We start from the raw sequence: 27,871 nt of genomic DNA, 5'->3' as shown, positions 1-27,871 counted from the left end.
ATAATAATATAATATAATGTATAATAATAATACAATATATAATAATATCAGGGCACTGCCACTATAACACAGGGTATAATATATAATATAATGTATAATAATAATACAATATATAATAATATCAGGGCACTGCCACCATAACACAGGGTATAATAATATAATATAATGTATAATAATAATACAATATATAATAATATCAGGGCACTGCCACCATAACACAGGGTATAATAATATAATATAATGTATAATAATAATATATAATAATATCAGGGCACTGCCACCATAACACAGGGTATAATATATAATATAATGTATAATAATAATATATAATAATATCAGGGCACTGCCACCATAACACAGGGTATAATAATATAATATAATGTATAATAATAATATAATATATAATAATATCAGGGCACTGCCACCATAACACAGGGTATAATAATATAATATAATGTATAATAATAATATAATATATAATACAGGGCACTGCCACCATAACACAGGGTATAATAATATAATATAATGTATAATAATAATATAATATATAATACAGGGCACTGCCACCATAACACAGGGTATAATAATATAATATAATGTATAATAATAATATAATATATAATACAGGGCACTGCCACCATAACACAGGGTATAATAATAATATATAATATAATGTATAATAATAATATATAATAATATCAGGGCACTGCCACCATAACACAGGGTATAATAATATAATATAATGTATAATAATAATATATAATACAGGGCACTGCCACCATAACACAGGGTATAATAATAATATATAATATAATGTATAATAATAATATATAATAATATCAGGGCACTGCCACCATAACACAGGGTATAATAATATAATATAATGTATAATAATAATATATAATAATATCAGGGCACTGCCACCATAACACAGGGTATAATAATATAATATAATGTATAATAATAATATAATATATAATACAGGTCACTGCCACCATAACACAGGGTATAATAATATAATATAATGTATAATAATAATATAATATATAATACAGGGCACTGCCACCATAACACAGGGTATAATAATATAATATAATGTATAATAATAATATAATATATAATACAGGGCACTGCCACCATAACACAGGGTATAATAATATAATATAATGTATAATAATAATATAATATATAATACAGGGCACTGCCACCATAACACAGGGTATAATAATAATATATAATATAATGTATAATAATAATATATAATAATATCAGGGCACTGCCACCATAACACAGGGTATAATAATATAATATAATGTATAATAATAATGTATAATAATATCAGGGCACTGCCACCATAACACAGGGTATAATAATAATATATAATATAATGTATAATAATAATATATAATAATATCAGGGCACTGCCACCATAACACAGGGTATAATAATATAATATAATGTATAATAATAATATATAATAATATCAGGGCACTGCCACCATAACACAGGGTATAATAATATAATATAATATATAATAATAATATATAATAATATCAGGGCACTGCCACCATAACACAGGGTATAATAATATAATATAATGTATAATAATAATATAATATATAATACAGGGCACTGCCACCATAACACAGGGTATAATAATATAATATAATACAATGTATAATAATAATATCAGGGCACTGCCACCATAACACAGGGTATAATAATATAATATAATACAATGTATAATAATATAATATATAATAATATCAGGGCACTGCCACCATAACACAGAGTATAATAATATAATATAATGTATAATAATAATATATAATAATATCAGGGCACTGCCACCATAACACAGGGTATAATAATATAATATAATGCATAATAATACTATAATATATAATACAGGGCACTGCCACCATAACACAGGGTATAATAATATAATATAATGCATAATAATAATATATAATAATATCAGGGCACTGCCACCATAACACAGGGTATAATAATATAATATAATGTATAATAATAATATAATATATAATACAGGGCACTGCCACCATAATACAGGGTATAATAATATAATATAATGTATAATATAATATATAATAATATCAGGGCACTGCCACCATAATACAGGGTATAATAATATAATATAATGTATAATAATAATATATTATAATATCAGGGCACTGCCACCATAACACAGGGTATAATAATATAATATAATGTATAATAATAATATAATATATAATACAGGGCACTGCCACCATAACACAGGGTATAATAATATAATATAATGCATAATAATAATATATAATAATATCAGGGCACTGCCACCATAACACAGGGTATAATAATATAATTAATATATAATACAGGGCACTGCCACCATAACACAGGGTATAATAATATAATATTTTTTTTTTTTTTTTTTTGTCAATCTTTCTTTTATTGAGGCAGGAGTTAAATGGGATACATAATAGAGAAGAGGGGATGCACAGTATTTGTACAGAGTGGGATCACTTTAACACAGTAGTACATCTCCTTCGAATGGCAGCCTCATTTTATATTTTAGATTACAAAAAAGTTAATAACACGCATAAAGTAGCAATTATGAAGGTAGTTTGAACTAAACGATTGTATCGTCAAGAGTTAGATTAAGTAAACAAGTGTAAAACAAATGAAAAACAATCAGAGCTTGTCGTTGCTAGACTAGTTATGGAAAGTAATTAGATCTAAATGTGTAGGTTCATACTAGCTGGCTCGTTGTTGTAGTCGCTTTAGTAGCTGTAATGTATGTACTCAGTAAGCCTATCCTTATAACAAGGCATATAACCTTCGCTTATAACATTTGCTTATATCAGCAAGAGAAATGGTGAGAATATATGTAGGTACATCTAGTAACTCACTGCTGCGTAAAAATTTGACGTTTGTAGTATCACTAGCAGGTTGAGCGTGAGAGTAGTGAGTAGCAAGACTTATAGTAGGTTAGGTAAGGCATGGCTTACGGTACATGCGTTAATGTCCGCCAGTTCATCCTGACTCCGTCAGGCGGCAACCAGTGAAAGATGCATGTGGGTATGTGATATGCAACACGGGTCAGTCCAAATGGTGTCCCCTACTGGGTGCAGCTTACAGTCGGGAGTATCTGCGAGCTGGTCTGTTCATCCAGTTTCATCCGATCCCTCTGCGGGGTGGTGTTGTAGCCTGTAGTTGCAGTAGTTGGGGAGTAGAGTGGTACGGGCTTGTGTGGGCCGCCATCCAGCCCCAGGTCGGAGTGAAGGCCTGTACCTGCGGTCCGCAGACTCGGTTTCTCGGTGAGGCCGGGTCTCCCCTGCGTCGGGCGCTGCGTGAAGCCTGGGTGTTACGTCGCCGCCAGCGGCGGTCAGACTTCCGGCGATGCGGTAGGTACCTTGGAGGTTTACTCCTAGTGGCCTTCGGCCTGGGAAGGTTTTTGGCGCGGTCTGTGTAGCTTGTTCCGTGAGGCTTGCCACGTGGTGACCCCCTCTCCTGTCCCCCACTGACATCTTGTGCCACTGTCCCGTGCTGCGTCTGCTCATGTTTATTGCGGCTTTCTAGGCGTTCCCAGAACCTCTGGAAGAGCCTGTCAAGCCGTGCCATAAGGTGGTCCACAGGGTTAGTGCCCTGGAGGGGGGCTTGTGTGCATGCTGATTGCTGCCGCTCAGGCGCCATTTTGTGAGGCCCTCTGGCCATGTTGCTTTGTTTGTGGAGAGGTCCGCCAGCCTGCTGAGCTGTGGGTCGGGGGCTGGTGGGGACCGGGATAACCCCCACCGGTCCAAAGGGGGGGGGGGGGGGGAGTTACAGGGGCCCTTGCCAGATTGTGAGTGTGTTGCGACCGAGAGAGAGCGGCCGTCCCTCCCCCGGCCATTACACTTGCCATGCTGCCATAATAATATAATATAATGCATAATAATAATATAATATATAATACAGGGCACTGCCACCATAACACAGGGTATAATAATATAATATAATACAATGTATAATATAATATATAATAATATCAGGGCACTGCCACCATAATACAGGGTATAATAATATAATATAATGTATAATAATAATATATAATAATGTCAGGGCACTGCCACCATAACACAGGGTATAATAATATAATATAATACAATGTATAATAATAATATAATATATAATACAGGGCACTGCCACCATAACACAGGGTATAATAATATAATATAATACAATGTATAATATAATATATAATAATATCAGGGCACTGCCACCATAACACAGGGTATAATAATATAATATAATGTATAATAATATAATATAATAATATCAGGGCACTGCCACCATAACACAGGGTATAATAATATAATATAATGTATAATAATAATATATAATAATATCAGGGCACTGCCACCATAACACAGGGTATAATAATATAATATAATGTATAATAATAATAATATATAATAATATCAGGGCACTGCCACCATAACACAGGGTATAATAATATAATATAATGTATAATAATAATATAATATATAATACAGGGCACTGCCACCATAACACAGGGTATAATAATATAATACAATGTATAATAATAATATAATATAATAATATCAGGGCACTGCCACCATAACACAGGGTATAATAATATAATATAATGTATAATAATAATATATAATAATATCAGGGCACTGCCACCATAATACAGGGTATAATAATATAATATAATGTATAATAATAATAATATATAATAATATCAGGGCACTGCCACCATAACACAGGGTATAATAATATAATATAATGTATAATAATAATAATAATATAATATAATAATATCAGGGCACTGCCACCATAACACAGGGTATAATAATATAATACAATGTATAATAATAATATAATATAATAATATCAGGGCACTGCCACCATAATACAGGGTATAATAATATAATATAATGTATAATAATAATAATATATAATAATATCAGGGCACTGCCACCATAACACAGGGTATAATAATATAATATAATGTATAATAATAATATATAATAATATCAGGGCACTGCCACCATAACACAGGGTATAATAATATAATATAATGTATAATAATAATATATAATAATATCAGGGCACTGCCACCATAATACAGGGTATAATAATATAATATAATGTATAATAATAATATATAATAATATCAGGGCACTGCCACCATAACACAGGGTATAATAATATAATATAATGTATAATAATAATATATAATAATATCAGGGCACTGCCACCATAATACAGGGTATAATAATATAATATAATGTATAATAATAATATATAATAATATCAGGGCACTGCCACCATAACACAGGGTATAATAATATAATATAATGTATAATAATAATATAATATATAATACAGGGCACTGCCACCATAACACAGGGTATAATAATATAATATAATACAATGTATAATATAATATATAATACAGGGCACTGCCACCATAACACAGGGTATAATAATATAATATAATGTATAATAATAATATATAATAATATCAGGGCACTGCCACCATAACACAGGGTATAATAATATAATATAATGTATAATAATAATATATAATAATATCAGGGCACTGCCACCATAATACAGGGTATAATAATATAATATAATGTATAATAATAATATATAATAATATCAGGGCACTGCCACCATAACACAGGGTATAATAATATAATATAATGTATAATAATAATATAATATATAATACAGGGCACTGCCACCATAACACAGGGTATAATAATATAATATAATACAATGTATAATATAATATATAATAATATCAGGGCACTGCCACCATAACACAGGGTATAATAATATAATATAATGTATAATAATAATATATAATAATATCAGGGCACTGCCACCATAACACAGGGTATAATAATATAATATAATGTATAATAATAATATATAATAATATCAGGGCACTGCCACCATAATACAGGGTATAATAATATAATATAATGTATAATAATAATATATAATAATATCAGGGCACTGCCACCATAACACAGGGTATAATAATATAATATAATGTATAATAATAATATAATATATAATACAGGGCACTGCCACCATAACACAGGGTATAATAATATAATATATAATATAATACAATGTATAATAATATAATATATAATAATATCAGGGCACTGCCACCATAACACAGGGTATAATAATACAATATATAATATAATACAATGTATAATAATATAATATATAATAATATCAGGGCACTGCCACCATAACACAGGGTATAATAATATAATATAATGTATAATAATAATATATAATAATATCAGGGCACTGCCACCATAACACAGGGTATAATAATATAATATAATGTATAATAATAATATATAATAATATCAGGGCACTGCCACCATAATACAGGGTATAATAATATAATATAATGTATAATAATAATATATAATAATATCAGGGCACTGCCACCATAACACAGGGTATAATAATATAATATAATGTATAATAATAATATAATATATAATACAGGGCACTGCCACCATAACACAGGGTATAATAATATAATATATAATATAATACAATGTATAATAATATAATATATAATAATATCAGGGCACTGCCACCATAACACAGGGTATAATAATACAATATATAATATAATACAATGTATAATAATATAAAATATAATAATATCAGGGCACTGCCACCATAACACAGGGTATAATAATATAATATAATGTATAATAATAATATAATATATAATACAGGGCACTGCCACCATAATACAGGGTATAATAATATAATATAATGTATAATAATAATATAATATATAATACAGGGCACTGCCACCATAACACAGGGTATAATTATATAATATAATATAATACAATGTATAATAATATAATATATAATAATATCAGGGCACTGCCACCATAACACAGGGTATAATAATACAATATATAATATAATACAATGTATAATAATATGATATATAATAATATCAGGGCACTGCCACCATAACACAGGGTATAATATAATATAATAATAATATAATATATATATTACAGGGCACTGCCACCATAAGACAGGGTATAATAATATATAATACAATGTATAATAATATAATATAATATTAGGGCACTGCCACCATAACACAGGGTATAATAATATAATATAATGTATAATAATAATATATAATAATATCAGGGCACTGCCACCATAACACAGGGTATAATATAATATAATACAATGTATAATAATAATATAATATATATTACAGGGCACTGCCACCATAACACAGGGTATAATAATATAATACAATGTATAATAATAATATAATAAATAATAATACAGGGCACTGCCACCATAATACAGGGTATAATAATATAATATAATACAATGTATAATAATAATATAATAATATCAGGGCACTGCCACCATAACACAGGGTATAATAATATAATACAATGTATAATAAATAATAATACAGGGCACTGCCACCATAATACAGGGTATAATAATATAATATAATACAATGTATAATAATATAATAAATAATAATACAGGGCACTGCCACCATAATACAGGGTATAATAATCTAATCTAATATATAATAATATCAGGGCACTGCCACCATAACACAGGGTATAATATATAATATAATACAATGTATAATAATAATATAATAATATCAGGGCACTGCCACCATAATACAGGGTATAATATATAATATAATACAATGTATAATAATAATATAATATATAATACAGGGCACTGCCACCATAATACAGGGTATAATAATATAATATAATATATAATAATATCAGGGCACTGCCACCATAATACAGGGTATAATATCATATAATACAATGTATAATAATATTATAATATATAATACAGGGTATAATATATAATATAATACAATGTATAATAGATTATAATAAATAATAATACAGGGCACTGCCACCATAATACAGGGTATAATAATATAATATAATATAATATATAATAATATCAGGGCACTGCCACCATAAGACAGGGTATAATATATAATATAATACAATGTATAATATATAATAATATCAGGGCACTGCCACCATAATACAGGGTATAATATAATATATAATACAGGGCACTGCCACCATAATACAGAGTATAATAATATAATACAATGTATAATATAATATAATAATATAATACAATGTATAATATATAATAATATCAGGGCACTGCCACCATAATACAGGGTATAATATCATATAATACAATGTATAATAATAATAATATAATATATAATACAGGGCACTGCCACCATAATACAGGGTATAATATCATATAATACAATGTATAATAATAATATAATATATAATACAGGGCACTGCCACCATAATACAGGGTATAATATATAATATAATACAATGTATAATAATAATATAATATATAATAATATCAGGGCACTGCCACCATAATATATACTGTATTACAATGTATAATAATATAATATATAATAATATCAGGGCACTGCCACCATAACACAGGGTATAATATCATATAATACAATGTATAATAATAATATAATATATAATACAGGGCACTGCCACCATAACACAGGGTATAATATAATATAATACAATGTATAATAATAATATAATATATAATACAGGGCACTGCCACCATAATACAGGGTAGAATATATAATATATAATACAGGGAATAATATATAATACAGGGTATAATAATATAATATAATACAGGGCACTGCCACCATAATACAGGGTATAATATACAATGTATAATATAATATATAATAATATCAGGGCACTGCCACCATAACACAGGGTATAATATAATACAATGTATAATATAATATATAATAATATCAGGGCACTGCCACCATAACACGGGGTATAATATCATATAATACAATGTATAATATAATATATAATAATATCAGGGCACTGCCACCATAACACAGGGTATAATAATATAATATAATATATAATACAGGGCACTGCCACCATAATACAGGGTATAATATATAATACAATGTATAATATAATATAATATATAATACAGGGCACTGCCACCATAACACAGGGTATAATAATATAATACAATGTATAATAATAAAATAATATATAATAATATCAGGGCACTGCCACCATAATACAGGGTATAATATATAATATAATATATAATAATATCAGGGCACTGCCACCATAATATATACTGTAATACAATGTATAATAATTATATAATATATAATATAATACAGGGCACTGCCACCATAATACAGGGTATAATATATAATATAATATATAATAATATCAGGGCACTGCCACCATAATATATACTGTAATACAATGTATAATAATTATATAATATATAATATAATACAGGGCACTGCCACCATAATACAGGGTATAATATAATATAATACAATGTATAATAATAATATAATATAATATATAATAATATCAGGGCACTGCCACCATAATATATACTGTAATACAATGTATAATAATTATATAATATAATACAGGGCACTGCCACCATAATACAGGGTATAATATAATATAATACAATGTATAATAATAATATAATATAATATATAATAATATCAGGGCACTGCCACCATAATATATACTGTAATACAATGTATAATAATTATATAATATAATACAGGGCACTGCCACCATAATACAGGGTATAATATATATATAATACAATGTATAATATATAATACAGGGCACTGCCACCATAACACAGGGTATAATAATATAATACAATGTATAATATAATAATATCAGGGCACTGCCACCATAATACAGGGTATAATATATAATATAATACAATGTATAATAATAATATAATATATAATACAGGGCACTGCCACCATAATACAGGGTATAATAATATAATACAATATATAATATAATATGTAATAATATCAGGGCACTGCCACCATAATACAGGGTATAATATCATATAATACAATGTATAATAATAATATAATATATAATACAGGGCACTGCCACCATAATACAGGGTATAATATCATCTAATACAATGTATAATAATAATATAATATATAATACAGGGCACTGCCACCATAATACAAGGTATAATATATAATATAATACAATGTATAATAATAATATAATATATAATAATATCAGGGCACTGCCACCATAATATATACTGTATTTCAATGTATAATAATATAATATATAATAATATCAGGGCACTGCCACCATAATACAGGGTATAATATCATATAATACAATGTATAATAATATTATAATATATAATACAGGGTATAATATATAATATAATACAATGTATAATAGATTATAATAAATAATAATACAGGGCACTGCCACCATAATACAGGGTATAATAATATAATATAATATATAATAATATCAGGGCACTGCCACCATAACACAGGGTATAATATATAATATAATACAATGTATAATAATAATATAATAATATCAGGGCACTGCCACCATAATACAGGGTATAATATATAATACAGGGCACTGCCACCATAATACAGAGTATAATAATATAATACAATGTATAATATAATATAATAATATAATACAATGTATAATATATAATAATATCAGGGCACTGCCACCATAATACAGGGTATAATATCATATAATACAATGTATAATAATAATAATATAATATATAATACAGGGCACTGCCACCATAATACAGGGTATAATATCATATAATACAATGTATAATAATAATATAATATATAATACAGGGCACTGCCACCATAATACAGGGTATAATATATAATATAATACAATGTATAATAATAATATAATAATATTAGGGCACTGCCACCATAATATATACTGTATTACAATGTATAATAATATAATATATAATAATATCAGGGCACTGCCACCATAACACAGGGTATAATATCATATAATACAATGTATAATAATAATATAATATATAATACAGGGCACTGCCACCATAACACAGGGTATAATATAATATAATAAAATGTATAATAATAATATAATATATAATACAGGGCACTGCCACCATAATACAGGGTAGAATATATAATATATAATACAGGGAATAATATATAATACAGGGTATAATAATATAATATAATACAGGGCACTGCCACCATAACACAGGGTATAATATACAATGTATAATATAATATATAATAATATCAGGGCACTGCCACCATAACACAGGGTATAATATAATACAATGTATAATATAATATATAATAATATTAGGGCACTGCCACCATAACACGGGGTATAATAATATAATATAATATATAATACAGGGCACTGCCACCATAATACAGGGTATAATATATAATACAATGTATAATATAATATAATATATAATACAGGGCACTGCCACCATAATACAGGGTATAATAATATAATACAATGTATAATAATAAAATAATATATAATATCAGGGCACTGCCACCATAACACAGGGTATAATAATATAATACAATGTATAATAATAAAATAATATATAATATCAGGGCACTGCCACCATAATATATACTGTAATACAATGTATAATAATTATATAATATATAATATAATACAGGGCACTGCCACCATAATACAGGGTATAATATAATATAATACAATGTATAATAATAATATAATATAATATATAATAATATCAGGGCACTGCCACCATAATATATACTGTAATACAATGTATAATAATTATATAATATAATACAGGGCACTGCCACCATAATACAGGGTATAATATAATATAATACAATGTATAATAATAATATAATATAATATCAGGGCACTGCCACCATAATATATACTGTAATACAATGTATAATAATTATATAATATAATACAGGGCACTGCCACCATAATACAGGGTATAATATATATAATACAATATATAATATAATAATATAATATATAATAATATCAGGGCACTGCCACCATAATACAGGGTATAATAATATAATACAATATATAATATAATAATATAATATATAATAATATCAGGGCACTGCCACCATAATACAGGGTATAATATCATATAATACAATGTATAATAATAATATAATATATAATACAGGGCACTGCCACCATAATACAGGGTATAATATCATATAATACAATGTATAATAATAATATAATATATAATACAGGGCACTGCCACCATAATACAGGGTATAATATATAATATAATACAATGTATAATAATAATATAATATATAATAATATCAGGGCACTGCCACCATAACATGGGGTATAATATCATATAATACAATGTATAATATAATATATAATAATATCAGGGCACTGCCACCATAACACAGGGTATAATAATATAATATAATATATAATACAGGGCACTGCCACCATAATACAGGGTATAATATATAATACAATGTATAATATAATATAATATATAATACAGGGCACTGCCACCATAACACAGGGTATAATAATATAATACAATGTATAATAATAAAATAATATATAATAATATCAGGGCACTGCCACCATAATACAGGGTATAATATATAATATAATATATAATAATATCAGGGCACTGCCACCATAATATATACTGTAATACAATGTATAATAATTATATAATATATAATATAATACAGGGCACTGCCACCATAATACAGGGTATAATATAATATAATACAATGTATAATAATAATATAATATAATATATAATATCAGGGCACTGCCACCATAACACAGGGTATACTAATATAATACAATGTATAATATAATAATATCAGGGCACTGCCACCATAATACAGGGTATAATATAATACAATGATAATACAATGTATAATATAATATAATATATAATAATATCAGGGCACTGCCACCATAATACAGGGTATAATATAATATAATACAATGTATGAGATAATATATAATAATATCAGGGCACTGCCACCATAATACAGGGTATAATATAATATAATACAATGTATAATAATAATATAATATATAATAATATCAGGGCACTGCCACCATAATATATAATGTAATACAATGTATAATAATAATAATATAATATATATATAATACATACTATAATACAGGGTACTGCCAGCTATAATACATACTATAACACAGGGCACTGCCAGCCATAATACAGGGTATAATACAGGGCACTGCCAGCCATAATACATACTATAATACAGGGCACTGCCAGCCGTAATACATACTATAATACAGGGTACTGCCAGCTATAATACATACTATAACACAGGGCACTGCCAGTTATAATACATACTATAATACAGGGCACTGCCAGCCATAATACATACTATAATACAGGGCACTGCCAGCCATAATACATACTATAATACAGGGCACTGCCAGCTATAATACATACTATAATACAGGGCACTGCCAGCTATAATACATACTATAATACAAGGCACTGCCAGCTATAATACATACTATAATACAGGGCACTGCCAGCTATAATACATACTATAATACAGGGCACTGCCAGCCATAATACATACTATAATACAGGGCACTGCCAGCTATAATACATACTATAATACAGGGTACTGCCAGCCATAATACATACTATAATACAGGGCACTGCCAGCCATAATACATACTATAATACAGGGCACTGCCAGCCATAATACATACTATAATACAGGGCACTGCCAGCTATAATACATACTATAATACAGGGCACTGCCAGCCATAATACATACTATAATACAGGGCACTGCCAGCTATAATACATACTATAATACAGGGCACTGCCAGCCATAATACATACTATAATACAGGGTACTGCCAGCCATAATACATACTATAATACAGGGTACTGCCAGCCATAATACATACTATAATACAGGGCACTGCCAGCTATAATACATACTATAATACAGGGCACTGCCAGCTATAATACATACTATAATACAGGGCACTGCCACCATAATACAGGGTATAATATATATAATACAATGTATAATATAATATATAATACAGGGCACTGCCACCATTACACAGGGTATAATAATATAATACAATATATAATATAATAATATAATATATAATAATATCAGGGCACTGCCACCATAATACAGGGTATAATATCATATAATACAATGTATAATAATAATATAATATATAATACAGGGCACTGCCACCATAATACAGGGTATAATATCATATAATACAATGTATAATAATAATATAATATATAATACAGGGCACTGCCACCATAATACAGGGTATAATATATAATATAATACAATGTATAATAATAATATAATATATAATAATATCAGGGCACTGCCACCATAACATGGGGTATAATATCATATAATACAATGTATAATATAATATATAATAATATCAGGGCACTGCCACCATAACACAGGGTATAATAATATAATATAATATATAATACAGGGCACTGCCACCATAATACAGGGTATAATATATAATACAATGTATAATATAATATAATATATAATACAGGGCACTGCCACCATAACACAGGGTATAATAATATAATACAATGTATAATAATAAAATAATATATAATAATATCAGGGCACTGCCACCATAATACAGGGTATAATATATAATATAATATATAATAATATCAGGGCACTGCCACCATAATATATACTGTAATACAATGTATAATAATTATATAATATATAATATAATACAGGGCACTGCCACCATAATACAGGGTATAATATAATATAATACAATGTATAATAATAATATAATATATAATAATATCAGGGCACTGCCACCATAACACAGGGTATACTAATATAATACAATGTATAATATAATAATATCAGGGCACTGCCACCATAATACAGGGTATAATATAATACAATGATAATACAATGTATAATATAATATAATATATAATAATATCAGGGCACTGCCACCATAATACAGGGTATAATATAATACAATGATAATACAATGTATAATATAATATAATATATAATAATATCAGGGCACTGCCACCATAATACAGGGTATAATATAATACAATGATAATACAATGTATAATAATAATATAATATATAATAATATCAGGGCACTGCCAGCCATAATACATACTATAATACAGGGCACTGCCAGCCATAATACATACTATAATACAGGGTACTGCCAGCTATAATACATACTATAACACAGGGCACTGCCAGCCATAATACAGGGTATAATACAGGGCACTGCCAGCCATAATACATACTATAATACAGGGCACTGCCAGCCGTAATACATACTATAATACAGGGTACTGCCAGCTATAATACATACTATAACACAGGGCACTGCCAGTTATAATACATACTATAATACAGGGCACTGCCAGCCATAATACATACTATAATACAGGGCATTGCCAGCTATAATACATACTATAATACAGGGCACTGCCAGCCATAATACATACTATAATACAGGGCACTGCCAGCCATAATACATACTATAATACAGGGTACTGCCAGCTATAATACATACTATAATACAGGGCACTGCCAGCCATAATACATACTATAACACAGGGCACTGCCAGCCATAATACCTACTATAATACAGGGTACTGCCAGCTATAATACATACTATAATACAGGGTACTGCCAGCTATAATACATACTATAATACAAGGCACTGCCAGCTATAATACATACTATAATACAGGGCACTGCCAGCCATAATACATACTATAATACAGACCACTGCCAGCCATAATACATACTATAACACAGGGCACTGCCAGCCATAATACATACTATAATACAGGGCACTGCCAGCCATAATACATACTATAATACAGGGCACTGCCAGCCATAATACATACTATAATACAGGGCACTGCCAGCTATAATACATACTATAATACAGGGCACTGCCAGCTATAATACATACTATAATACAAGGCACTGCCAGCTATAATACATACTATAATACAGGGCACTGCCAGCCATAATACATACTATAATACAGGGCACTGCCAGCTATAATACATACTATAATACAGGGCACTGCCAGCTATAATACATACTATAATACAGGACACTGCCAGCCATAATACATACTATAATACAGGGCACTGCCAGCCATAATACATACTATAATACAGGGCACTGCCAGCTATAATACATACTATAATACAGGGCACTGCCAGCCATAATACATACTATAATACAGGGCACTGCCAGCTATAATACATACTATAATACAGGGTACTGCCAGCTATAATACATACTATAATACAGGGCACTGCCAGCCATAATACATACTATAATACAGGGCACTGCCAGCCATAATACATAATATAATACAGGGCACTGCCAGCTATAATACATACTATAATACAGGGCACTGCCAGCCATAATACATACTATAATACAGGGCACTGCCAGCTATAATACATACTATAATACAGGGCACTGCCAGCCATAATACATACTATAATACAGGGCACTGCCAGCCATAATACATATTATAATACAGGGCACTGCCAGCCATAATACATACTATAATACAGGGTACTGCCAGCTATAATACATACTATAATACAGGGCACTGCCAGCTATAATACATACTATAATACAGGGCACTGCCAGCCATAATACATACTATAATACAGGGAACTGTCAGCTATAATACATACTATAATACAGGGCACTGCCAGCTATAATACATACTATAATACAAGGCACTGCCAGCTATAATACATACTATAATACAGGGCACTGCCAGCCATAATACATACTATAATACAGGGCACTGCCAGCCATAATACATACTATAATACAGGGCACTGCCAGCTATAATACATACTATAATACAGGGCACTGCCAGCTATAATACATACTATAATACAAGGCACTGCCAGCTATAATACATATTATAATACAGGGCACTGCCAGCCATAATACATACTATAATACAGGGCACTGCCAGCCATAATACATACTATAATACAAGGCACTGCCAGCTATAATACATACTATAATACAGGGCACTGCCAGCTATAATACATACTATAATACAGAGCACTGCCAGCCATAATACATACTATAATACAGGGCACTGCCAGCCATAATACATACTATAATACAGGGTACTGCCAGCCATAATACATACTATAATACAGAGCACTGCCAGCCATAATACATACTATAATACAGGGCACTGCCAGCCATAATACATACTATAATACAGGGCACTGCCAGCTATAATACAGGGCACTGCCAGCTATAATACATACTATAATACAAGGCACTGCCAGCTATAATACATACTATAATACAGGGCACTGCCAGCCATAATACATACTATAATACAGAGCACTGCCAGCCATAATACATACTAAAATACAGGGCACTGCCAGCTATAATACATACTATAATACCAGGCACTGCCAGCCATAATACATACTATAATACAGGGCACTGCCAGCCATAATACATACTATAATACAGGGCACTGCCAGCTATAATATATACTATAATACAAGGCACTGCCAGCCATAATACATATTATAATACAGGGCACTGCCAGCTATAATATATACTATAATACAAGGCACTGCCAGCCATAATACATACTATAATACAGGGCACTGCCAGCTATAATACATACTATAATACCAGACACTGCCAGCCATAATACATACTATAATACAGGGCACTGCCAGCCATAATACATACTATAATACAGGGCACTGCCAGCCATAATACATACTATAATACAAGGCACTGTCTGCCATAATACATACTATAATACAGGGCACTGCCAGCCATAATACATACTATAATACAGGGTACTGCCAGCCATAATACATACTATAATACAGGGCACTGCCAGCTATAATACATACTATAATACAGGGCACTGCCAGCTATAATACATACTATAATACAGGGTACTGCCAGCTATAATACATACTATAATACAGGGCACTGCCAGCCATAATACATACTATAATACAGGGCACTGCCAGCCATAATACATACTATAATACAGGGCACTGCCAGCTATAATACATACTATAATACAAGGCACTGCCAGCTATAATACATACTATAATACAGGGCACTGCCAGCCATAATACATACTATAATACAGGGCACTGCCAGCCATAATACATACTATAATACAGGGCACTGCCAGCCATAATACATACTATAATACAGGGCACTGCCAGCCATAATACATACTATAATACAGGGCACTGCCAGCTATAATACATACTATAATACAGGGCACTGCCAGCCATAATACATACTATAATACAGGGCACTGCCAGCTATAATACATACTATAATACAAGGCACTGCCAGCTATAATACATACTATAATACAGGGCACTGCCAGCCATAATACATACTATAATACAGGGCACTGCCAGCCATAATACATACTATAATACAAGGCACTGCCAGCTATAATACATACTATAATACAGGGCACTGCCAGCCATAATACATACTATAATACAGGGCACTGCCAGCTATAATACATACTATAATACAGGGCACTGCCAGCTATAATACATACTATAATACAAGGCACTGCCAGCTATAATACATACTATAATACAGGGCACTGCCAGCCATAATACATACTATAATACAGGGCACTGCCAGCTATAATACATACTATAATACAGGGCACTGCCAGCTATAATACATACTATAATACAGGACACTGCCAGCCATAATACATACTATAATACAGGGCACTGCCAGCCATAATACATACTATAATACAGGGCACTGCCAGCTATAATACATACTATAATACAGGGCACTGCCAGCCATAATACATACTATAATACAGGGCACTGCCAGCTATAATACATACTATAATACAGGGTACTGCCAGCTATAATACATACTATAATACAGGGCACTGCCAGCCATAATACATACTATAATACAGGGCACTGCCAGCCATAATACATAATATAATACAGGGCACTGCCAGCTATAATACATACTATAATACAGGGCACTGCCAGCCATAATACATACTATAATACAGGGCACTGCCAGCCATAATACATACTATAACACAGGGCACTGCCAGCCATAATACATACTATAATACAGGGCACTGCCAGCCATAATACATACTATAATACAGGGCACTGCCAGCTATAATACATACTATAATACAGGGCACTGCCAGCCATAATACATACTATAATACAGGGCACTGCCAGCCATAATACATATTATAATACAGGGCACTGCCAGCCATAATACATACTATAATACAGGGTACTGCCAGCTATAATACATACTATAATACAGGGCACTGCCAGCTATAATACATACTATAATACAGGGCACTGCCAGCCATAATACATACTATAATACAGGGAACTGTCAGCTATAATACATACTATAATACAGGGCACTGCCAGCTATAATACATACTATAATACAAGGCACTGCCAGCTATAATACATACTATAATACAGGGCACTGCCAGCTATAATACATACTATAATACAGGGCACTGCCAGCCATAATACATACTATAATACAGGGCACTGCCAGCCATAATACATACTATAATACAGGGCACTGCCAGCTATAATACATACTATAATACAGGGCACTGCCAGCTATAATACATACTATAATACAAGGCACTGCCAGCTATAATACATACTATAATACAGGGCACTGCCAGCCATAATACATACTATAATACAGGGCACTGCCAGCCATAATACATACTATAATACAAGGCACTGCCAGCTATAATACATACTATAATACAGGGCACTGCCAGCTATAATACATACTATAATACAGGGCACTGCCAGCCATAATACATACTATAATACAGGGCACTGCCAGCCATAATACATACTATAATACAGGGTACTGCCAGCCATAATACATACTATAATACAGAGCACTGCCAGCCATAATACATACTATAATACAGGGCACTGCCAGCCATAATACATACTATAATACAGGGCACTGCCAGCTATAATACAGGGCACTGCCAGCTATAATACATACTATAATACAAGGCACTGCCAGCTATAATACATACTATAATACAGGGCACTGCCAGCCATAATACATACTATAATACAGAGCACTGCCAGCCATAATACATACTAAAATACAGGGCGCTGCCAGCTATAATACATACTATAATACCAGGCACTGCCAGCCATAATACATACTATAATACAGGGCACTGCCAGCCATAATACATACTATAATACAGGGCACTGCCAGCTATAATATATACTATAATACAAGGCACTGCCAGCCATAATACATATTATAATACAGGGCACTGCCAGCTATAATATATACTATAATACCAGGCACTGCCAGCCATAATACATACTATAATACAGGGCACTGCCAGCTATAATACATACTATAATACCAGACACTGCCAGCCATAATACATACTATAATACAGGGCACTGCCAGCCATAATACATACTATAATACAGGGCACTGCCAGCCATAATACATACTATAATACAAGGCACTGTCTGCCATAATACATACTATAATACAGGGCACTGCCAGCCATAATACATACTATAATACAGGGTACTGCCAGCCATAATACATACTATAATACAGGGCACTGCCAGCTATAATACATACTATAATACAGGGCACTGCCAGCTATAATACATACTATAATACAGGGCACTGCCAGCCATAATACATACTATAATACAGGGCACTGCCAGCCATAATACATACTATAATACAGGGCACTGCCAGCTATAATACATACTATAATACAAGGCACTGCCAGCTATAATACATACTATAATACAGGGCACTGCCAGCCATAATACATACTATAATACAGGGCACTGCCAGCCATAATACATACTATAATACAGGGCACTGCCAGCCATAATACATACTATAATACAGGGCACTGCCAGCCATAATACATACTATAATACAGGGCACTGCCAGCTATAATACATACTATAATACAGGGCACTGCCAGCCATAATACATACTATAATACAGGGCACTGCCAGCTATAATACATACTATAATACAAGGCACTGCCAGCTATAATACATACTATAATACAGGGCACTGCCAGCCATAATACATACTATAATACAGGGCACTGCCAGCCATAATACATACTATAATACAAGGCACTGCCAGCTATAATACATACTATAATACAGGGCACTGCCAGCTATAATACATACTATAATACAGGGCACTGCCAGCCATAATACATACTATAATACAGGGCACTGCCAGCCATAATACATACTATAACACAGGGTACTGCCAGCTATAATACATACTATAATACAGGGCACTGCCAGCTATAATACATACTATAATACAGGGCACTGCCAGCCATAATACATACTATAATACAGGGCACTGTCAGCCATAATACATACTATAATACAGGGCACTGCCAGCTATAATACATACTATAATACAGGGCACTGTCAGCCATAATACATACTATAATACAGGGCACTGCCAGCTATAATACATACTATAATACAAGGCACTGCCAGCTATAATACATACTATAATACAGGGCACTGCCAGCCATAATACATACTATAATACAGGGCACTGCCAGCCATAATACATACTATAATACAGGGCACTGCCAGCCATAATACATACTATAATACAGGGCACTGCCAGCCATAATACATACTATAATACAGGGCACTGCCAGCTATAATACATACTATAATACAAGGCACTGCCAGCTATAATACATACTATAATACAGGGCACTGCCAGCCATAATACATACTATAATACAGGGCACTGCCAGCCATAATACATACTATAATACAAGGCACTGCCAGCTATAATACATACTATAATACAGGGCACTGCCAGCTATAATACATACTATAATACAGGGCACTGCCAGCCATAATACATACTATAATACAGGGCACTGCCAGCCATAATACATACTATAACACAGGGTACTGCCAGCTATAATACATACTATAATACAGGGCACTGCCAGCTATAATACATACTATAATACAGGGCACTGCCAGCCATAATACATACTATAATACAGGGCACTGTCAGCCATAATACATACTATAATACAGGGCACTGCCAGCTATAATACATACTATAATACAGGGCACTGTCAGCCATAATACATACTATAATACAGGGCACTGACAGCCATAATACATATTATAATACAGGGCACTGACAGCCATAATACATATTATAATACAGGGCACTGCCAGCCATAATACATACTATAATACAGGGCACTGCCAGCTATAATACATACTATAATACAGGGCACTGACAGCCATAATACATATTATAATACAGGGCACTGACAGCCATAATACATATTATAATACAGGGCACTGACAGCCATAATACATACTATAATACAGGGCACTGCCAGCCATAATACATACTATAATACAGGGTACTGCCAGCTATAATACATACTATAATACAAGGCACTGCCAGCTATAATACATACTATAATACAGGGCACTGCCAGCCATAATACATACTATAATACAGGGCACTGCCAGCCATAATACATACTATAATACAGGGCACTGCCAGCCATAATACATACTATAATACAGGGCACTGCCAGCCATAATACAGGGCACTGCCAGCTATAATACATACTATAATACAGGGCACTGCCAGCCATAATACATACTATAATACAGGGCACTGCCAGCCATAATACATACTATAATACAGGGCACTGCCAGCCATAATACAAGGCACTGCCAGCTATAATACATACTATAATACAGGGCACTGCCAGCCATAATACATACTATAATACAGGGCACTGCCAGCCATAATACATACTATAATACAGGGCACTGTCAGCCATAATACATACTATAATACAGGGCACTGCCAGCCATAATACATACTATAATACAGGGCACTGTCAGCCATAATACATACTATAATACAGGGTACTGCCAGCTATAATACATACTATAACACAGGGTACTGCCAGCTATAATACATACTATAATACAGGGCACTGCCAGCCATAATACATACTATAATACAGGGCACTGCCAGCTATAATACATACTATAATACAGGGCACTGACAGCCATAATACATATTATAATACAGGGCACTGCCAGCCATAATACATATTATAATACAGGGCACTGCCAGCCATAATACATACTATAATACAGGGCACTGCCAGCCATAATACATACTATAATACAGGGTACTGCCAGCTATAATACATACTATAATACAAGGCACTGCCAGCTATAATACATACTATAATACAGGGCACTGCCAGCCATAATACATACTATAATACAGGGCACTGCCAGCCATAATACATACTATAATACAGGGCACTGCCAGCCATAATACATACTATAATACAGGGCAATGCCAGCCATAATACAGGGCACTGCCAGCTATAATACATACTATAATACAGGGCACTGCCAGCCATAATACATACTATAATACAAGGCACTGCCAGCTATAATACAGGGCACTGCCAGCTATAATACAAGGCACTGCCAGCTATAATACATACTATAATACAGGGCACTGCCAGCCATAATACATACTATAATACAGGGCACTGCCAGCCATAATACATACTATAATACAGGGCACTGTCAGCCATAATACATACTATAATACAGGGCACTGCCAGCCATAATACATACTATAATACAGGGCACTGTCAGCCATAATACATACTATAATACAGGGTACTGCCAGCTATAATACATACTATAACACAGGGTACTGCCAGCTATAATACATACTATAATACAGGGCACTGCCAGCCATAATACATACTATAATACAGGGTACTGCCAGCTATAATACATACTATAATACAGGGCACTGCCAGCTATAATACATACTATAATACAGGGCACTGCCAGCTATAATACATACTATAATACAGGGCACTGCCAGCCATAATACATACTATAATACAGGGCACTGCCAGCCATAATACATACTATAACACAGGGCACTGCCAGCCATAATACATACTATAACACAGGGCACTGCCAGCCATAATACATACTATAATACAGGGCACTGCCAGCCATAATACATACTATAATACAGGGTACTGCCAGCTATAATACAGGGCACTGCCAGCCATAATACATACTATAATACAGGGCACTGCCAGCCATAATACATACTATAACACAGGGCACTGCCAGCCATAATACATACTATAATACAGGGCACTGCCAGCCATAATACATACTATAATACAGGGCACTGCCAGCTATAATACATACTATAATACAGGGCACTGCCAGCTATAATACATATTATAATACAGGGCACTGCCAGCTATAATACATACTATAATACAGGGCACTGCCAGCTATAATACATACTATAATACAGGGCACTGCCAGCTATAATACATACTATAACACAGGGCACTGCCAGCCATAATACATACTATAATACAAGGCACTGCCAGCTATAATACATACTATAATACAGGGCACTGCCAGCCATAATACATACTATAATACAGGGCACTGCCAGCCATAATACATACTATAATACAGGGCACTGTCAGCCGTAATACATACTATAATACAGGGCACTGCCAGCTATAATACATACTATAATACAGGGCACTGCCAGCCATAATACATACTATAATACAGGGCACTGCCAGCCATAATACATACTATAATACAGGGCACTGCCAGCCATAATACATACTATAATACAGGGCACTGCCAGCCATAATACATACTATAATACAGGGCACTGCCAGCTATAATACATACTATAATACAAGGCACTGCCAGCCATAATACATACTATAATACAGGGTACTGCCAGCCATAATACATACTATAATACAGGGCACTGCCAGCCATAATACATACTATAATACAGGGCACTGCCAGCCATAATACATACTATAATACAGGGCACTGCCAGCCATAATACATATTATAATACAGGGCACTGCCAGCCATAATACATACTATAACACAGGGCACTGCCAGCCATAATACATACTATAATACAGGGCACTGCCAGCCATAATACATACTATAATACAGGGCACTGCCAGCCATAATACATACTATAATACAGGGCACTGCCAGCTATAATACATACTATAATACAGGGCACTGCCAGCCATAATACATACTATAATACAGGGCACTGCCAGCTATAATACATACTATAATACAGGGCACTGACAGCCATAATACATATTATAATACAGGGCACTGCCAGCCATAATACATACTATAATACAGGGCACTGCCAGCTATGATACATACTATAATACAGGGCACTGCCAGCCATAATACATACTATAATACAGGGCACTGCCAGCTATAATACATACTATAATACAGGGCACTGCCAGCTATAATACATACTATAATACAGGGCACTGTCTGTCATGATACAGATTATAATACAGGGCACTGCCAGCCATAATACAGGGCACTGCCAACCATAATACAGGGCACTGCCAGCCATGATACATATTATAATACAGGGCACTGCCAGCCATGATACAGATTATAATACAGGGCACTGTCTGCCATGATACAGATTATAATACAGGGCACTGCCAGCCATATTACAGGGCACTGCCAACCATAATACAGGGAATAATACAGGGCACTGCCAGCCATGATACAGATTATAACACAGGGCACTGCCAGCCATGATACAGAGTAATACTAGCCATAGAGCCGAGTCTCGTTCACGTTTTTTGCACTAAACGCTATTTGTGTATTTATTTTGTCAGATGTTGGATGAGAACCATCACTTGATACAGTGTATCATGGACTATCAGAGTAAGGGGAAGACAGCAGAGTGCACTCAGTAAGTGTCCGTACTGACACAGAGTGTCCTTTCTGTAGGTTAGGGGGCTGCTGTTAATTTACCCAGATTCAATGTCCTTTGTTTCCCATAGGTATCAGCAGATCCTGCATCGTAACCTGGTTTATTTAGCCACAATAGCAGATTCCAATCAGAACATGCAGTCTCTGTTACCTGCGGTGAGTTTGTTATCCATTGCAACACGCACCAGGTACAATGTGGAACCTGTAGAGTATATATCAGAGTATACCACCTCACCTGGGAGGTACATTCATAAATACTCCTCTGGATAGATATATATCTATGTATACAATGTACTGATAGCCACCCCCCAGTACCTGCAGGCATTGATTTCAGATGGTCCTACATCTTTGCAGGTTTCCATGGAGTGCCGGGTGTGGGCTACTGTCAATGCCTTAATGTCTGTCTGTTAAATGTGTGGGGGCTCTCAGCAGCACCCTCAATTCTCGTGTGACCTTGAATACTGTTTGTGAACATCCCATGAAAGCTATTTCAGAATTATTCTATTTTGGGGGCTTTGTGCACTTAATTGGGAATTTAACTGAAAGCTACACATTTTAGGTGAAATTGGAGACTTGTTCCAAGTCATCTGGACTATCAGCTTGGCTGCCTTAAAATGCAGTTTCTGGTTTAATAAATAATTATCTATTTGTTTGCAGCCGCCGACCCAGAACCTGAATCTTGGCCCTGGAGGGATGAGCCAAACAGCAGCCAGCCAGCCCCTCCATACACAGGGTAACGTGGGCGACACTCTAGGTGCCAGCCTGCCCCCGTCTTCCCTCATGCAGAGTCAGATCACTAATGGTAAGCGCTGGCGTTCACTGCCAGGCAGTAGATGTGTGAACGTTGATTGTATAGCAGCCCATGGGCAGAGGAAACGGGTGGCGGGCGTACAGAGGAGATTCATGGTGGGAGCCCTGGGAGGAGCATACCAATAATTATGTGAAAAGGTGTTTTGATTGTGTTCAGTCATGGCATTAATACTTTTGGTTATGTGAATTTTCACACTCTGCAGCCTGCGCCTGCGTTTCCTATTACTTAATGCGGTTACTTGTAGTTAATTTAAGGGAACATTTAGCTTGCGATCCTCTAACACTGTGCCGCTCCATGTGTTCGTGCTACATATGCCCCTCGCCATCCGCTGACAGTTGTTGCAGAGGGAGGTAATGTAAGGATAAAGATAAATTGTAGCGTTTTACACCATTATTAGTGCGTTTTCTACAAAGCCTGAAATATATTGTCTCCCTGCCTCCTGCCCTTTCCATTTACTGATCACAGCTATGGGTTTATTAACCGTAAATTACTAAACTAAGTTGATACGTTTTGGGGAAAACTGTTACTATTTCCCTATTATTTTCTCAGTTCTGCTATTTTGGCCTATATTTTAACTTCCATCACAGTCTAGTGCAGGGGTAGGCGACCTTTTAGCAGCACTGTGCCAAAATAAGATTGTTATGGCCCATAGCGTGCCGGTGTATATGTTGCCATATTGTGCTTGTTTTATACTGCAGTTTTTTTGTATCGTTGTATTTGTGCATGTATGAGCTATTATATTGTATATGTTCATGAGTAGTTTGTGGTATTGTGTAAATAAACCTATGAATGTGGGCTGTATATGGGGGCTGCTTGTAGAATTGTGTGCGTGGATGGATATGTCACATTGTATGTTTGGTTGTGTGTGTATGTGAGGGGCTGTTTGAGGTATTGCATGTGAGAGGCTGCATGTTGGGTTGTGTGCATGCATGTGGATTATCAGTGGTGTTGAGTTTGTGCGGATTGTGTTTTGTGTTTGTGTATGGGCTGTTCGTATTATTTGTATGAGGGGAGGGTTATTCTGCAGCTCTGTGTATATCTAGCAGTGTGGGTGGCTTCCCTGTGTTCCAGTGGGGA

General features: G+C 33.3%; 1 protein-coding gene across 2 annotated transcripts in view; it reads left to right on the top strand.

The window, feature by feature from the left end:
- SS18L1 (SS18L1 subunit of BAF chromatin remodeling complex) overlaps window positions 1-27,871 on the top strand; it is a 39,659-nt gene that overhangs the window by 580 nt on the left and 11,208 nt on the right. Inside the window, exons 2-4 of one of the 2 annotated variants that reach the window (XM_063459604.1) lie at window positions 25,887-25,963; window positions 26,055-26,139; window positions 26,641-26,785. In XM_063459604.1, coding sequence (XP_063315674.1) covers window positions 25,887-25,963; window positions 26,055-26,139; window positions 26,641-26,785 — 307 coding nt within the window. The remainder of the gene's footprint in view (window positions 1-25,886; window positions 25,964-26,054; window positions 26,140-26,640; window positions 26,786-27,871) is intronic. The other variant, XM_063459605.1, reaches the window with a different exon arrangement.

This window comes from Pelobates fuscus, chromosome 6, assembly GCF_036172605.1.
Source record: "Pelobates fuscus isolate aPelFus1 chromosome 6, aPelFus1.pri, whole genome shotgun sequence".
In the NCBI taxonomy this organism is placed as follows: Eukaryota; Metazoa; Chordata; class Amphibia; order Anura; family Pelobatidae; genus Pelobates; species Pelobates fuscus.
Note: the sequence above shows the minus strand (reverse complement) of the source record. Positions and strands in the feature narration are given on the sequence as shown.